Source organism: Myxine glutinosa, chromosome 1, assembly GCF_964187855.1.
Source record: "Myxine glutinosa chromosome 1, kmMyxGlut1.1, whole genome shotgun sequence".
Taxonomy (NCBI): Eukaryota; Metazoa; Chordata; class Myxini; order Myxiniformes; family Myxinidae; genus Myxine; species Myxine glutinosa.
Window position 1 is genome coordinate 104,424,834 of NC_136261.1, and position 12,600 is coordinate 104,437,433.

General features: G+C 44.6%; 1 protein-coding gene across 3 annotated transcripts in view; it reads right to left on the reverse strand.

Moving 5' to 3' along the window:
• LOC137427118 (cationic amino acid transporter 2) overlaps positions 1 to 12,600 on the reverse strand; it is a 100,712-nt gene that overhangs the window by 65,398 nt on the left and 22,714 nt on the right. For all 3 annotated transcript variants that reach the window (XM_078775504.1, XM_068116304.2, XM_078775502.1), the window contains exons 2-3: positions 6,317 to 6,483; positions 5,897 to 6,143 (exon numbers count right to left, since the gene is read on the reverse strand). In XM_078775504.1, the coding sequence (XP_078631630.1) occupies positions 5,897 to 6,143; positions 6,317 to 6,436 (367 nt within the window). In that variant the 5' untranslated portion in view covers positions 6,437 to 6,483. The remainder of the gene's footprint in view (positions 1 to 5,896; positions 6,144 to 6,316; positions 6,484 to 12,600) is intronic.

Genomic DNA, 12,600 nt, shown 5'->3' on the forward strand with positions numbered 1-12,600 from the left:
AGAGCCAGGAAACAATATCTCACCGTTCTCAAGACCGAACTCTCTTATCTGTCTCCCTCTTCCAAATCCTGGTGGCGTCTGGTCAAATCTGTTTCTGGTGTTTGTTCCCCCTCCATCCCCTCCCTCACCTCAAACGGCTTAACGGCTGACTCCGCACGTGAAAAAGCTGAATGCCTCAACTCTGTGTTTGCCTCTAAATCTTGTGTCCCAAACCCATCCCTCTCTGTACCCACCGTACCCAGTCGTACCCAGCTGCTCCTGGACTGTGGGTCCTTTCCTCCTGACAAGGTGGAAAAGTTTGTCAACCCTCGACTCTGATTCTGCAACTGGTCCTGACGGCATCAGCCCACGGGTCCTAAAATCATGTGCTTCCGCTCTTTCACTCCCTCTTTCTGTTCTCTTCACCCTCTCCTTTGCTCAAGGTCATCTGCCATTTGCTTGGAAATCAGCCAACATCACCGCTTTGCACAAAAAAGGTGCAAAAACAGATCCCAGCAACTACAGACCAATCAGCCTTCTCCCAATTATCAGCAAAGTCATGGAATCCATCATTGCTTCAGATATGAAATCTTTCATCTTCTCCAATGGCTTGATCTCTGATCATCAATTTGGTTTCAGACCTGGTCACTCTACTCTGGACATGCTGCTTCTGCTTTCTCAACAATGGATGGAGGTCCTCAACGCCAAACAGGAAATTAGAGCCGTCTCCCTTGACATTTCACGTGCCTTCGATACGGTCTGGCACCCTGCTCTGCTCACCAAACTCTCCTCCTTTGGTATCCATGGAAATCTCCACGCATGGCTGGCGGACTTCCTCTCTGGTCGTAGTCAATGTGTGGCCCTGAATGGGTTTCTCTAATCTCCTCTTCCTGTTCAGGCTGGAGTTCCCCCAAGGTAGTGTTCTGGGCCCTGTGCTTTTTCTGGTCTTCATCAATGATCTCTCTGACTCTCTTGAAAATCCTCTCTATCTCTTTGCTGACGACTCTACTCTCTGTCGCTCCATTCCTCATCCCTCAGATCGGCAGTCTGCAGCCTCCTCACTCTCTGCAGACCTGGACAAAATCACAGACTGGGCAAACAAATGGAACATGTCTTTCAATCCTGATAAATCTCACACTCTTACGATGTCTCTCCGAAAAGACCGACTGGAAAACCCTCCCATCCACTTTCTGAATAATCCTCTCCAAGAAGTTCTGTCACTCAAGCTTTTGGGTCTCACTATTTGCCATGATCTTTCCTGGGAAAACCACATTTCAAATCTGGCCTCCAAAGCCAGTCGCCAACTGGGCATCCTCCATCGTGCGAAGTCCTTCCTTGGCACACCTGAGCTCCTCACCACATACAAGGCTTTCATCCGCAGCTCTATGGAATACTGCTCTCCCCTCTGGTCTGGTGCTCCTGCCTCACACCTAGCCCGTCTTCACGCTGTTGAAACCAAAGCGTTCAGAATCATTGGAATCTCCCGCGATGAAGCTAACTCCAAGGGCCTTTCACTCACTCACCGCAGGCAGGTTGGTGGTCTTTCCGTCTTCTACCGACTCCTCTCTGGCCTTGCCCCCCCCCCCCCAGCCCTCTCTGGGCTCTGTCCCCCAAATATTCCAACAGGTCGCACAAGATCTGCCTGCAACCCTCTTATGGTTAAACTGCCAAAATCAAGACTTTCTGCTCACCTTCACTCCTTCATTCCTCTTTTCTCCCGCCTCTGGAACAAACTCCCTCACTCTCTTCAATCCCACTCCACCCTCCAGGTCTTTAAAACAGCTGTTCACCACCATCTCTTATCCTCCCCATCCAAAACCTTGATCTTTTCTACCCCCGCTAATTTCGGTCCCCTTGTGTTTTATACTTCTCCCACCCCCCCCCCCACCCCCCCACCCCCCCCCCCTTCCCACGCCTCCTGCCCCCAAGCCCTCTCCCTCCCACACTTCTCCCTGCTCTCAAATGTTGTGGTTGTGTGCTTCCCCTTCTCTCCCCATCTTGTCTTCCGCTCCCTCTTTTTGTATATTTTGTTTGTCTGGTTGATTTGTTTGTGAAATAAATGTTAGCTCTTTCACGAGCCTCGATTCAGTATACAAAAAAAAAAAAAAAAAAAAAAAAAAAAAGCTCGCAACAAGTGTGCCTAGTCTACTCTGTGGAGAGCCAGAAAACATCTGTCCAATCTCAAGATTGAGTTTTCAAACTTGTCTCCCTCCTCTAAAAGCTGGTGGCACCTTGTCAAGACTTGCAACCTCTGCCGTATCCGTGCTTTGGCCCCCTCAGGTATTTGCAGGATGCACAGTCCAGCAGCAACCCACTCTGAGTGAAACTGCTTAAATACAGAGCCACTGCTCACCTTCACTCATTTATTCCTCTTCTTTCCTGCCTGTTGAACCACCTTCCATACTCTCTTCAATCTCATTAGTCTCGCCAGGTCTTTGAGATTGCTGTTCACCACAATCTCAAGTCATCCCCCATCTAAAATCATGACCTTTTCTACACCAGTTAAACCACACATCAATCCTCCCAAAAATTTTGCTCAGGTATCAATCTTGCCCACTCTTTGCATTCTCCCTTACCCCTCATCTTTACCTGCATCCCTTGTTTTTGTTTGGCCGTCCATCTATTTTTTCCCTCCATCCTGCCGTTAGCATTTCCCCTTTCTCCTGCTGTTCCCCTTATGGTGTGTACCGATTTGTTGTATCCTTGCTCTTAAACGAGCTTAGACCATGTAGATTAATAAAAAAACAATTTTTTAATCCTCCCCCTGCCCTATTAAAACAATGCCTCCACATTCGCAGATTTGACATTCGCAGCATTTTCCAGGAACAATGAGTGCCTTCAGAAAGTATTCACACCCTCTTGATTTTTTCACATTTTGTTATGCCACAACCGGAATTTTAATTTATATGTCACAGATCGACACATAATACCCCATAATGTAAAAGTACAATTTGTTTTTATAATTGTTTACAAAATAATTAAAAATGAAAAGCTGAAGTGTGTCGAGTCATTAAGTAGTCAACCCTTTGCTATGGCACTGCAAATTGAGCTCAGGTGCATCCAATTTCCTTTGATCATTCTTGAGATGTCTCTACAACTGTATTGGAGTCCACCTGTTTCCGATTCAATTGATTGGACACGACTTTTCTTTTTTCTTTTTGTATACAATACATGTGTGTATTGTATTGTTTTGTATACTATAAAATTATATATGTATATTATAAAAATGTATATTATAAAATGTATTGTATTGTATACAAATTTTTTTTTTTTTTTTTTTTTTTTTTAATACAATACATGTGTGTATACAAAATCCCTGGTGTCCCTGGTGTTGGGCTAGCGGCTAGGGTGCCGGTTTAGGATCCTAGGATCCTGGGTTCGAATCCCGGTCAATCGCTGAATTAACGCCGGGGGGTTGACTCAGCCTGTCATCCTTCCGAGGTCGGCTAATCGAGTACCAGTTCACTGATAATTCCCTGCTTGTCGTTAAAGGCGGCAAAAAGGGTTGGCGTCAGGAAGGGCATCCGGCTGTAAAACATTGCTTCAAAAAGGGGACGGAAAAACAACAACAACCACAGTTCCCGAAAAAGGCCAACCCCCGCTTGCAGGGTAAAATGGCCTCTAAAGGTGGTTTTTTTTTATACAACATCGAGGCTCGTGTAAGAGCTAACATCATTCACATTACAAAAAAAACAAAAAAAAACGGACACACAAAACATACAAAAAAGGAAGCGGGAGACAAAATGGGGAGAGAGAGGGAAGCACACAAGTACAACAGCAGAGAACAGGGACAACAGAAGATCTGTGGGGGGAAGAGGGCTTGGGGGGAGGAGGCATGGGAAGGCGGGGGGGGGGGGGCGGGATGGGAAAGTATATAACACATGGACACTGCTGGAACTTCCAGGAAAGAAAAGTCAGTATTTCAAAAAAAAAAAAAAGGGGATTTGGGGTGAATTCATGGGGGTAGAAGAGATCAAGGTTTTGGATGGGAGAAGATAAGAGATGGTGGTGAACAGCTGTTTTAAAGACCTGGAGGGAGGAGTGAGATTGAAGCGAGTGAGGGAGTTTGTTCCAGAGACGGGAGTCAAGAGGAATGAAGGTGAGCAGAGAGTCGTGATTTTGGCAATTTCACCAGAAGAGGGTTACTGTCAGACCTTGTGCGACCTGTAGGAATATTTGGGGGACAGAGCACAGATAGAGCTGGGGGAGCTAGGCTGGATAGGAGTCGGTAGAAGACAGAAAGACCACCTACCTGCCTGCAGTGGGTGAGTGAAAGGCCCTCAGAGTTAGCTTCATCGCAGGAGATTCCAATGATTCTGAAGGCTTTGGTTTCAACAGCGTGAATACGATCTAGGTGTGAGGCAGGAGCACCAGCCCAGAGGGGAGAACAGTATTCCATTGAGCTGCAGATGAAAGCCTTGTATGTGGTGAGGAGCTCAGGTGTGCCAAGGAAGGACCTCGCACGACGGAGGATGCCTAGTCAGCGACTGGTTTTGGAGGCCAGCTTGGAAATGTGGTTTTCCCAGGAAAGATCATGGCAAATAGTGAGACCCAAAAGATTTAGCGACAGAACTTCTTGGAGAGGATTGTTCAGAAAGTAGATGGGAGGGTTGTCCAATTGGTCTTTTCGGAGAGACATAGTAAAAGTGTGAGATTTGTCAGGATTGAAAGACATGTTCCACTTGTTTGACCAGTCTGTGATTTTGTCCAGGTCTGCAGAGAGTGAGGAGACTGCAGACTGCCGATCTGAGATATGAGGAATGGAGCGGCAGAGCAGAGTGATTTTTAAGAGAGTCAGAGAGATCATTGATGAAGACCAGAAAAAGCACAGGGCCCAAAACACTGCCTTGAGGAACTCCAGCCTGAACAGGAAGGGAAGATGAGGGAAATCCATTCAGGGCCACACGTTGACTACGACTTAGAAGGAAACACACATTTCTATATAAGGTCCCACATTTGACAGTGCATGTCAGAGCAGAAATTCTACCATGAAGTCCAAGGGACTGTCCGTTGAACCCCGAGATAGAATTGTTAGGCGGCATCGATCTGTGAAAGGACATAAAACAATTTCTAAGAGTGTTGAGTGTTCCCAAGAGCACAGTGAGCTCCATCATTAGGCAATGGAAAGAATATTGAACTACCCACTCTTTCTAGAGCTGGCCCTCCGACCAAAATGGGCAACCGGGCACGAAGGACCTCGGTCAGGCAGGTGACCAAGAACCCAAATGAAAACTCTGACAGAACTAGTGTTCCTTCGCTGAGATGGGAGAATCTGCCAGAAGGACAACAGTCTCTGGAGCACTTCCCAACCTATGCTTTTTGGGAGAGTGGCTCGACGGAAGGCAATCCTGAGGAAAAGGCACACAACAGCATGCCTGGGGTTTGCAAAAAGGCACATGGAAGACTGACAACATGAGGCAAAATATTAAAACAAAAACAACTTGCCCGAACAAAAGAAAGGTGCAACTGTAAAATTAATTGCATTATGTATCCGCAGAAATATGGATTTGGACATATTGTCTTGACATCATTGTCTTGCTTGTTCGGGCAGCTGAGATATTGCAAAAAATGTGCTGAAATGGTGGCAATTTTGAAATTCAATATGGCTGCCATATGGGTTATTGAAAAAAAATGGAGCCAACCCCAGTTTTGTAATTTAGGGTACAAGGATGTTAAACAATATTGTTTCCAATAAGGGGGAAAAATAAATGCAACATTACATAATGACCTACTCTACTGGAAGCAATTCCTCAAAAACTTGCCACTCAATGTAAACCTGCACATCATACAAGAATGAAAAATGAAATAAAAAAATATTTAAAGAAAGGAAACAAGCCAAAAACAATAATTAAAGTTTTTGTTACTGCATCATGCCATCAGTAATGTTTCAATTGATAGCAGCATTGAATTTACACACCAATGACATATGAAAGGATGAGGTTCCAGCCAGTGATAAAAGCGCACAACTCCCCGATGCTCACATAGCTGTACATGTAAGCAGAGCCTGCCCGAGGCACTCGTGCACCAAACTCTGCATAACACAGCCCTGCAAGCACCGAAGCTGCGGCTGCCACAAAAAAGGACAGCATGATGGATGGGCCAGACGCTTTCTTCGCCACTTCACCCGAGAGAACATACACACCGGCACCCAGAGTGCTGCCAATCTGCGGATAAGACAATATTCAACCTTGTGAGTGAGGAGTGATGAAAAGTAATGCATTTTGACGAAGTTACCTTCGTGAAACGGTTGCACAAAATAATTTAAAGAGGCAAAGAACAAGAAATGAGTAAAAATAAAAGTAGACAGCGTTTCAAATATCAAAGTTGTAAAACTCACCCCTAAAGCAATGAGGTCGATGGTAGAAAGGCAGCGATTCAGCTTTGTGTCCTCAATATCAGAGGTGATTAATTTACGACGGGTAATGGATGTTGAAAATTTTATCATCTTCAAGAGCATGGTGGCAATAGCAGTACGTCCGGTGCAGCGTGTGTATAAGATCAAACCTTAAAAAAAAAAAAAGAGCAAAAAAAATAGGTACAGGAAAAGGGAATAAATCATTATTTGGAAACAAAATGTGCAAAGGTAACAAAGTACAGTATTAGGTTTGACAAATATCTGGCTCAAAAAATGTTTGGAAGCAAAATGAATGAATCCTCGGCACACCTGAGCTCCTCACCACATACAAGGCTTTCATCCGCAGCTCAATGGAATACTGTTCTCCCCTATGGGCCGGTGCTCCTGCCTCACACCTAGCTCGGCTTCACGCTGTTGAAACCAAAGCTTTCAGAATTATTGGAATCTCCCGCGATGAAGCTATCTCTGAGGGCCTTTCACTCACTCACCGCAGGCAGGTAGGTGGTCTTTCTGTCTTCTACCGACTCCTCTCCGGCCTTGCACCCCCAGCTCTCTCTGTGCTCTGTCCCCCAAATATTCCTACAGGTCGCACAAGATCTGCCAGCAACCCTCTGATGGTTAAACTGCCGAAATCTCGGCTCTCCGCTCACCTTCACTCTTTCATTCCTCTTTTCTCCCGCCTCTGGAACAAACTCCCTCACTCCCTTCAATCCCACTCCTCCCTCCAGGTCTTTAAAACAGCTGTTCACCACCATCTCTTATCTTCCCCCATCCAAAACCTTGATCTTTTCTACCCCCGCTAATTCACCCCAGATCCACCTTGTTTGAAATTCCAACTTCTTTCCTGGAAGTCCTGGCAGTGTCCATATGTTTTATACCTCTCCCACTGCCCCCTTCCCACGCCCCCCCCCCCCCCCCCCCAAAGCCCTCGCCCTCTCTCAGATCTCTCGATGTCTCCATGTCTCCATGTCTCTCGGTCCCTGCTCTCAAATGTTGTGTTTGTGTCCTTCCCCCTCTCTCCCCATCTTGTCTACCGCTCCCTATGTTATATGTTTTATGTGTCGGTTTGTCTTTCTGTGTGTTCATGTGATTAATGTTCGCTCTTTCACGAGCCTCGATATTGTATACAAAAAAAGGCATTACTGTAAATCTATTTATATTTTCCTTTGAAAGTACAGCATCAAATTGTTCTTCACTAAAGCTAAAAGCTGAGACCACAGATCTAATCACCAGTTCTGCCACCTGTAGCAAAGAGTTAGACTTGTGGTAGGCAAACCTTAGTGAGCAAGACACTTGCAACCTGCAACACAAGTACATGCACCTACCTGGTCCTATGTGCATTAGTTGGTGGACAAAACCAATCCCACGGTGTCCGCGAAAAGTAGGTGAGCTATCACTGGCACAGTGGCCAAGTTACAAATTCCTGACCTAACCACAGGCAAACGTCAGGCTGAGTGGTTGATAGGTTGCCAGTACACAACAATATATTGATTGTTGCTAAACGCATATTATACAAGTAATAAAAACTATTTCTTTTAATGCAAAATAATGCAGGAATGTTACTCCAGAAAGTATGTAAACAAGCTCGGCGGGATGGTCACAAGAAAACCTGGAAGACTGTGTGTGTGTGTGTGTGTGTGTGTGTGTGTGTGTGTGTGTGTGTGTGTGTGTGTGTGTGTGTGCGCCTTTCACACACACAGTGTCTTTTATTTTATTTTCTGGTGGAGACCTGATGGAACTCAATCAAGTGAGTGCATAGACATAGAGCAATGATTGTCGGATTAGGAGATTACGTGAAAAGCTCAAGACTACCAAATACAACTTGCATACAAGTATGAACACAACAAACCAGAAAAGGTATCTCACTCGCCTTGCAAAAAAAATTACAAAAACAGATATGAATAACAGCAACAAATATAGCCCCAACAATTGCAACTAGAGGTTCCAGGGAACCTGAACTCAACTGGTCTATATCAATATGGTTAGAATATGCATAATAGAACCACAAACTATATAGTTTATATGTGCTAAAAATATATGACAAAAATTGCTTTTTCAATATGGCCGCCCTGCCGCGCCCATTTTTGGGCGTGTAACGCCCAAATGCAATCCCAAACTAGTTTATGTCTTAAAGATGTTGCATAACAAGTTTCATCAAATTCAATAAATATTTGTGACTTTTAGAGCATAGACGTCGAATTGTTTACAGACGACAGACAGACGAGGACGACGGACACTGGGTGTCGACAAAAACTCAGCTGGACGAGTTAAAAAGGACAAAAGAAAAATACAAGACAACCGAGAACGGCACTCAGTAGAGAGCATACCACCACCAGGGGAACAGTTTGCGTTTTGTATCCAAGTGAACAGTTTACTCTTAAAAGATTCCACGAGCCTGATCCAGATCTTCACCAAAATTGAATCGATTAGTCCTCGTCAGACATCCAACCGGTCCACGAAGTTTCATCCAAATCCATCCACCACTTTTTGAGATATCCTGCTATGTATCGTTTTTGCCCCTATTTCCCAATGGTGAAGAATCACTTTAAAAAATTCTAGTAGCCGGATCCAAATCCGGATCTTTACCAAAATCTAATCATTTCGTCCTCGTCACATACTGCCAAATTTCGTCCGAATCCATCCACAACTTTTTGAGATATCTTGTCCAGAGAGACAAACAGACAAACAAACAGACAGGGTGAAACATAACCTCCATCCACCTTTGGTGGCGGAGGTAACAAGAAAGAGCAATCAGAAACTGCAGACCCTCGCCTTTTGTGTGGTGTATTTTGTTTGGTGTTTATTAGCTGCTGTGTTTGGGTGGTTTATTGACGACGTAGATTTATGTTCACTCCAATATGGCTACCAAACCACATGAAGTTTTTGTCATAATCTGTCCACAACATTTTGAAACATCATGCTATATATCGTTTTTGGCCCCATCTCTCAATGGTGAATCAAGTCGTGAATCGCTTTAAAAATTCAAAAAAACCTTGCATCTGGATCCCTTCCAAATTCAACTCAATTCATCCATGTCACACACGCAACCCGTCCACCAAATTGCCTGAATCCATCCATAACTTTGAGATATCCTTTTCACAGACAGACAGACAAACAGACAAACATTCGTAAAAACATAACCTACATCCATCTTCGGTGGTAGAGATAACAAACGGTCAAATGGGGGAATGTTCAAATCAACATTTTAAAGTCTAAGCATCCGACATACATTTCTGCCTCAACGGTTTCAGAAGACAAAATTAACATTTTAGGATGAAAGGCTTTGGGCTAGACCTGTGTACTGTTTGGCTCCATGCAAGACAGACGAGCACACACAGAAATCAAATAGCGAGGAAGAAACTTTGTATGACAAAATCTGCTGTAAAAACACAAAATTCACTCAGAAGTCTTTCAAAAAAGGCTGTTTGTACAAAGGCAAACTCAAGTGATATATTTTGGCATATTTACTCCCAAAGAGAGCAAAACGTCTTGCATAGAGTTTACCACAGCACAAAACAAGGTCAAACAGACAACAAACAGACTCTCAGTCACAAACAAAAATACTTTTGTCTGACGCATTTTCCAAACACAGTGCTAAGATCAAGGATAAAGCAAGATAAGGCACCGGCGACAGCTGTTCAATAGTAGCATAATACCCACCCTTTTGAATATGTAGTTCACAACTAATAACTGAACCCTGACCTAGGTTAGTTTTCATGGTAATCATGGAATGATCCCGGTGTGAACCCCGATTTAGAATAGGTACACCGTATCCCTGCGCATCATAAGAGGCGACTAAGGGTTGGAGTCAGGAAGGGCATCCGGCCATAAAAACATTGCCTCAAACAGGGAACCATGATTGTCATGGGGCCCGCAAGGCTAACCCCCGCTCTAGCAGGGGAAATGGCCGTAAAACGATTATTCATTCATGGGAACAAATGAGACGCTGGAAGAGTTTTAAAAAAAAATTAAATATATATATATAAAACTATCCTCACAAATCCCTCACTATGCATCTCCTTTTATGTGTACGTTATGGGATGCATGTGGCAAGCCTTTTAGAAAAGCTCATCAACAAGTTGGTAGGTCACAAAATAAAACACAAAAACAAGAAACCAAGACAGATGTGAACAGGTGGACAACCACATAATTGCAATTTTGCAACTGTGGCCTCAAATCACAATTGATTTTTTAATTATATGGGACTCAGAAGTCAAAATATAATCATTATAACGACCCCCTCTCCCTCCACGTTGACTGTTTTCACCAAAAAACGTTGACAAATATAAGTTTAGCTATTGACTTTGCTCAGCAACAATGGCAAACTAATTGTACACCGCTCCTTTCCTATGCCATCTCCAGGCACGGCAAAACGTCATTGCTGGGCACTAAAGGTGGGCGCGATTCGGAAAATTTTAAGTCCGCTTACCGCTTATCCGCTCCACCAGCCCGTGTAGTCCGATTCGCTTATCCGCTTCAGCGGCCGAAAATCTTAGTCCGCTTACCGCTTACCGCTTATCCGCTTCGATTTTTTAAAAGCGCTTCGACGTTTTTAAAGCGATTTTTGACGTTTCTAAAGGGAATTTAATGCTTTTTAAGCCTAAATAGCCATTTCTAACTACGACAAAGACAAACAAAGCTTTTAAGATCAAAAATATACATTTTTATTTAAATAGAATTTATTCAAAATTTATTGAAATAAAGTTTTCCACTCGACTCTACTCTACTCTACAGTTAATTTAAATATAATTTTAATATATGCAAGTTACATTAAAGAAAAATCAATTTGCCCGTCCTTTCTTTGACAAGAGAGTCTACTAGTCAACAGACTAGCAGTCTGTTGACTAGTCCTCGTCTTCCTCCTCCACCTCGTGGGCCTTCTTGAGGATTTGGAGGTTGCCCTTCATGAAGACGAGGGCCTCGAAGTTCGGTGCAGCCAGGGCCGACCTCTTAGGCCTGAGGATGTCCGACCCGTAGCTGAACACGCGCTCGACCGAGGCAGAGCTCGGGAGCGGCGTGTTATGCCTGAGAAATAGAGTTACCCAAGCATCACGGAACTCGAGCGGGAAGAGATTGGGCGAGAGCCCCGGGTTCCCCCTCAGCGGCTTCCTCGACCAGTTGTTGACCTCTTCCCTGATCTTCTCCTCGAGGTTCTCCTCCTGCTGCCCCTCCTCCATGGCGAACAGGTAGTCCGTACTGCTCGAGCCGGGCAAGACTGCTGGTTTGCGTCGCTCGTGTGCCTGTCCCTGGCACTGCCGCTGGGCTGGAGAGTCAGAAATCTCTCCATCTTGACGTTATTGCTGCTCTAGCGTCCAATAAAATATTCAGTTTTCACTTATTATTCACTTAAATAAATATTCACAATTCTAGAGTAACGGCTCAGGCTAACAGCTGATTTGGCGAATCGCGATGCGCTTTAATTTTTCGGTAGTCCGCTTACGCTTATCCGCTTCGGTTTCCGGGGGTTGTTCCGATTCGCTTATCCGCTTCGAAAACGTTAGTCCGCTGCAGCGGATAAGCGGATAAGCGGACCGCCCACCTTTGCCGGGCACCGAAGGGGGCTCGGCAGTGACGCACGCTCAAAGGGAGTACTCAGTTTTCACTCTGTTGTACACCACACCTTTCCTATGCCATCCCCAGGTGCTGCATAACGTCATTGCCGGGCACCGAAGGGGGCTCAGCAATGACGCACGCTGAAAGTGAGTACTCAGTTTTCACTCTGGTTGTTGTACACCGCACCTTTTCTATGCCATCTCCAGGTGATGCATTACGTCATTGCCGGGCACCGAAGGGGGCTCAACAATGACGCACGCTGAACGTGAGTACTCAGTTTTCACTCTGGTTGTTTGTTTTCTTGCTTTCTTGTTTGTTTGTTTGTTTGTCCGGGCGATACCTCAGCCATCCTTTGAGCTAGGAAGCTGAAATTTCAGCACAATAGTGAGCAAGTACTTTGTCAAAAACGTTATTTATTTTTTTTGATTAATTAATTAATTGAGGAGTTATTTAATTATTAGCGATTAATGATCGCTAATAATCTCGCGATCATCGCGCGAGATCTTGTCGAGGCGGTCACGGTTTTTCGAAGCTGTTCCACGATCCTCACGCACGCTCGAAGTTAAGTAATTGTCACATTTGTATTTTTGTCGAAACTGTATTTATCTTACGTGTGTGTACCTTTTGCGTGTCCCTGGGAAGATTATTATCGGTGTTAATCTTTCATACCTGTAAAAAATAGTCGAGTATTTCGCGCCACGTGGCCTAGTTGT